The 4437-nt window shown below is 43.2% G+C and overlaps 1 protein-coding gene across 2 annotated transcripts; it reads right to left on the reverse strand.

Annotated features, from left to right (window-relative positions):
• Positions 1 to 2058, reverse strand: nkx1-2a (NK1 homeobox 2a). 2 transcript variants are annotated; one of them, XM_086258090.1, is made up of 2 exons: positions 1883 to 2058; positions 1 to 643 (listed from the first exon to the last, which is right to left on the reverse strand). In XM_086258090.1, the coding sequence occupies exons 1-2, from the start codon at positions 2056 to 2058 to the stop codon at positions 1 to 3; spliced, it is 819 nt and encodes a 272-aa protein (XP_086114216.1). The 2 variants fall into 2 exon arrangements, with proteins under 2 accessions (XP_086114216.1, XP_086114217.1); XM_086258091.1 differs by having other exon boundaries at positions 1 to 611; positions 1869 to 2058.
• Between the last annotated feature and the right edge of the window lie 2379 nt (positions 2059 to 4437).

Raw genomic sequence — 4437 nt, forward strand, 5'->3', positions numbered from 1 at the left:
TTATAAATGTGGATTAAAGTAAGACGGCTGGACGAATCCGCTGGACATGAAGGGATGCAGGAGCCCTCCAGTGGTTGAAAGCGGAACACCACCCGCTGCGTGGAAGATCACATTTCCAGAGGTGAAGTTGGAGAAAGTTTGATGGAAGCTGGCAGAGCTCGACCCACACGTGGCTGGGTTCGGACTAACATTAATAAGGGAGTTAGAGCCGGGCTGCAAGGTGCTGTCCGCCCCGGGGTTCTGCTTTTTCCACTTGGTCCTCCGGTTCTGGAACCAGATTTTCACCTGGGTTTCGGTTAGACTTAGTGACAAGGCCAGGTTTAGTCTCTCGCACACAGACAAGTACCGAGTTGCGCGGAACTTGTTTTCCAGGGCCACAAGCTGTTCGTAAGTGAACGCTGTTCTGGCTCGCCGTGGTTTGGCACAGGCCTGGTCCGGGCGCCGGCGCTTGTGCGTTGACTGGTCCTGCAAGGTGACCGCTGACTCCCCGTCTCCACTGTCCTGTTGCCCGGTCAGACAGGGCTCCGTGTCCGCAGGTGGGGAGAGAAGATTGGGGTCTACAACAACTTCGGGGTGCCTGGAGAGTGCAGATTGTTCATCTCTTGCATCTTCTGTGGTAAAAAAAGAAAAAGAAAAGTCAGTTCTCATCCTGAAAGTCGCAGCAGCAAACCCAGTGGAGAATTGCCCAATTTAAATATTGTTTATTTTCCTCTAAAATTGAGTTGAGCTGCAGTTGTGAGGTGTTAGTTGACAAAGTATGAGAAGAAACCGGAGTTTTCCTTGCTCGGGCAAAATTAGGTGACAAATTTTTGAGGTGATTCGCAAGACTGAGCTGTGTTTTTAAAGAGGTTCTTTATTTGATTTTAGAGGAAAACGGTGACATTTAAGTGAGTCTGTTATTTAAACAATTGGGACCAAACGCCAAGGAGTGAATTTAACTCCGTGGTGCTGAAGGACAGTTCCTGGCAGGACAGACATCACTTGTAACCTGATTAGGAAATGTGTGTTCCTTGTGGAGTGTTTTTCCTCTTTGTTCCGTGTGAACTGCAGTTTACCAAACATAGAAGGCCTAGGAGTTGACATCTGTAAAGCGTTTGATTAGGATCCTGGGGTCGCTGGAGCGGAACAAAGCATAGATTCTGAGGAGAGGAAGATTTGGTCACTAATCCTTAAATAATTTATAAACCACACAGAGCCTCAAATGTCATGTTGCGGAAAGAAATCCCGTCTAAATCCAGCTTCGCCACCTCAGCCATGACGTGCTAATGGAGTTTCATATTTGCGGGTGGATCGATAAATGTCATCTATTTAAAGGGAAGTTTTAATCGAACGATATTTAGGATCAGACATGGATGGGGTGAGAAGTTTGTACCTGCAAGGTGCTGGAGGGAGATATGCAGGATGCAGTAATGGGATATCGATCAAAGCGCGCAGAGGCATCCTCAATGGGACGATTTAAACAATTATCTAGCCTGCCTGTCCCAATGCCAATCACATACTGGGGCTCTGGGAGCAAGCCTTTGTGGCTTCCTTGAAAGGAAACGCAGCCTTGGAAATTAAGGGAAGGTCATACAGAGATGACAATAAATCTGAGAGATAGCGCCTCACTTTCTGCTATTTGGTCTCGGCTTGGAGAAAATAAAACTTTTCAAGTATTTCAAATATTTAACTTTTTTTATACGTCCTCATGTTACAGTGTTCAGACGTCTCATTTAGGCATTCAGTTATAAATATGCACAAGATATGCCTGTGTGTTTTTAAGGTAATTTACAGATCCAGGCACACAAACAATAATATATTTAATGAAAAGATTAGAGCCAAGCTATGAGGTGTGTTTTAAAATAATAAAATTGAGGCGTTTTCTCTACCTGCTTCTGTGCGCTCGAGTCTGGAGTCTCCACCTGCAGTGCTGTCCGACTCCAAAGTTGTTCTCTCCGCGTTTGGCGCAGGTAATAACTTCTCCTTGATGATGGAAAGTTCGTTTACCTTCTTACTGTTGAATTTGTTCGGATCCAATATGTCAACTATAGAAAAGGAAATCTTATGACTGGACGTCATTGTCACTTCTTCAGCTGAGGCATCCTTTACGCAGAAAGACTCTTGGAGATAGATGTGCTGATGTGCTCGATTACGCGCCCGGAGAGAAACTTCTCATAGCTTAGTCTGCTCCTTGTTTTCAAACTTCATCAGACCGGGTTCTGTGGCGGTGATCACCTCCTAGTGTTGTGTTCACTCCTCTGCTTCAGTCTGTCAGTCTCGCAGCGTGACCGGAGCGCAGTCTTTAAAGCGTCTATCCCCCCACCCGTCTCCAAACCAGACACGTGACACAAACACTATTAGCGTTTCACACGACCCCCTAATGGGCTCAAAGTATTCGCCGATAATCACCCATATCATTAAATTCCGCAATTCGCGACCTGAAAGTAAATTGTGCACAGATGGCAGTTGATCCATATCAGAGATCGCCCCGTCTCCCCAAATTGGACCCCCTCTCTCTCCCTTTTTTTGTAGACATCACTAGGACGGAGACTTTCGTATATCTTTTAGCAGAAATCAGGGGTTTTCAGTCTCCCTGTAAACAGATAGCTGTTTATTTGCTGCCACTGAAATTGTAGGCTTGTAAAGTAACCAGATTATATTTAGATGTTGACTAAATATTTAGGAGTACACTGATAATGATTATTTACAAGTATTATGACAATATTGTCACTTCTAACACATTAGATTTGGCTTAAAATATTGCAAAAAGAAAAAAGAAAAAAGCATCTCTGATGGCAGTTTAAACCCTTCCCTCCAGAATGTTTGCCTATTTATAATGGCAGCCTTCTGATATAACTCTTTTATCTTATCTATCACAAAATTAGTCTTAATAGCCTTAGTCTCAGTGTTTTTAAGAGCCATGGACTGCAAGAAATGTATACATTTTAAGGATAGAAGATAAAGCCTCAAATGACTAGGTCTGTTCTTTATTGATAATTGAAGATGTAAAATTTACACGCATACTAGAGGAAATTAAACAAAGACATGGGAATTCATGAGGATTCACTAATCTATATGCTACATTCAAAGCTAAATTGCAGGCACGGTATAAATGCAGCTGATTGTTTTCTCACCTCATGCAATCGATTTATATTCACAGTCAATCGGATCCATAGTGCTTGCAATTAGTATTCAATAAAAAGTGACATGAGATTGTTTGGAGCTTCATGCCTGCTGATGGCTAAAATGGTGAAACCAGCACCGGATCAATATTCTCAGCAGGTGTCCAATAGAGATAAAACCTGATGGGTAACAGGCAGTTATTTTGGATACTGGGAAGCTAAACTAGTAAGTGAAACTGCATAGATCGTCTTGCTACAAACTTCTTTTAATCTTAGAATGATCTAAATTATTCTTAATACTTTATTTTGAGTTAATCCCCGCTCTTTTTCATGTTTTACTAGAAATAGACTTAAGAGTCATTGCCAAAATGTACTTGTGTAATAAAATTGTAATGTAAATTTTACTATCTAAGCCTGTGAGGTCCTTATGTTGTGAGTATGAGACAGAAGGCAGACAAGCAATATCTCTGTAATACAGGCTACCAGTGCTGTAATGATTGTTAATGTCTTTGTTCTTTATTCTTTTGCAAAGTACCTCTTAACATTGGTTTTGAAAGGTGCCATATAATTAAAAAAAATTACTTACTTTCTTGCTCATGGGGGATCTACACGTGTTTGCACACTGTTAAAGGCCCCCCTACACAGTTTCCTGTGTTACTTACACAGGTCAAGATGATTACTGTGTTACATGGGAGTTTTATTACTTTCCAGTCATAGCCTTCTGGACTGGCACAGTCTGTAGTTACATAGTCAAACATTTGTTGAAGCCACCACTACAGGGTGTCCGCATGTCAGCATTTACATGTGTATGGCACCTTGCACGGCCATTACTGTAGTCCCTCCATATGAATAGAGCCCAGTGCACATTGGAGGTTTACAACTTCCTACGTGAAAGCCCAGTGGCTGGACATCTGTTTGAGTGGGACAAAAGGGACGAGCCTCGAGGACAAAGAGGCCCTCAGGTAGACTTCAGTGAGCGGGAACAGCAGCTGGTTCAGCTCCGAGTCTGTACGGGCCAGAAGGAGACTTCAAAGAGGAGGAGAATTCCTTGTCGAACACAGTGGGGAGCCAAAGAGACACACTTCCAGCCAAGACCCCCCTCCAGGGTCAGTAAAGTCGTCACTTCACAGGGAGGCTGCCCCCAGTCTGCTAAACATCAGATAATTTGTCTTAATGGCAGGAGCAACATTATGAGCTCCAGTTCTACTCACACACTGTAGTGTCTTTTGTTTTCTCAAAAGTCCACAGTCTCCCCAAATCTCCTGTAAAGTGGGACTCAAACAAAGGCTCAGCAAGTGTCTGGTTAACCTTTAAGGGCCCAGTATATCCTCTGTAC

Source organism: Aulonocara sp. 'chitande type north' Nkhata Bay, linkage group LG13, assembly GCF_057382095.1.
Source record: "Aulonocara sp. 'chitande type north' Nkhata Bay isolate Kocher_YH1m ecotype deep benthic linkage group LG13, A_spYH_male_GT1.1, whole genome shotgun sequence".
In the NCBI taxonomy this organism is placed as follows: Eukaryota; Metazoa; Chordata; class Actinopteri; order Cichliformes; family Cichlidae; genus Aulonocara; species Aulonocara sp. 'chitande type north' Nkhata Bay.

Bases quoted from the DNA above. Each gene is read 5' to 3' on its own strand.
- nkx1-2a (XM_086258090.1), bottom strand. From the start codon at position 2,058: ATGACGTCCAGTCATAAGATTTCCTTTTCTATAGTTGACATATTGGAT. The intron at 644-1,882 runs GCGCACAGAAGC...TTTCAGGATGAG, and splicing joins GGTGGAGACTCCAGACTCGA to AACTGACTTTTCTTTTTCTT.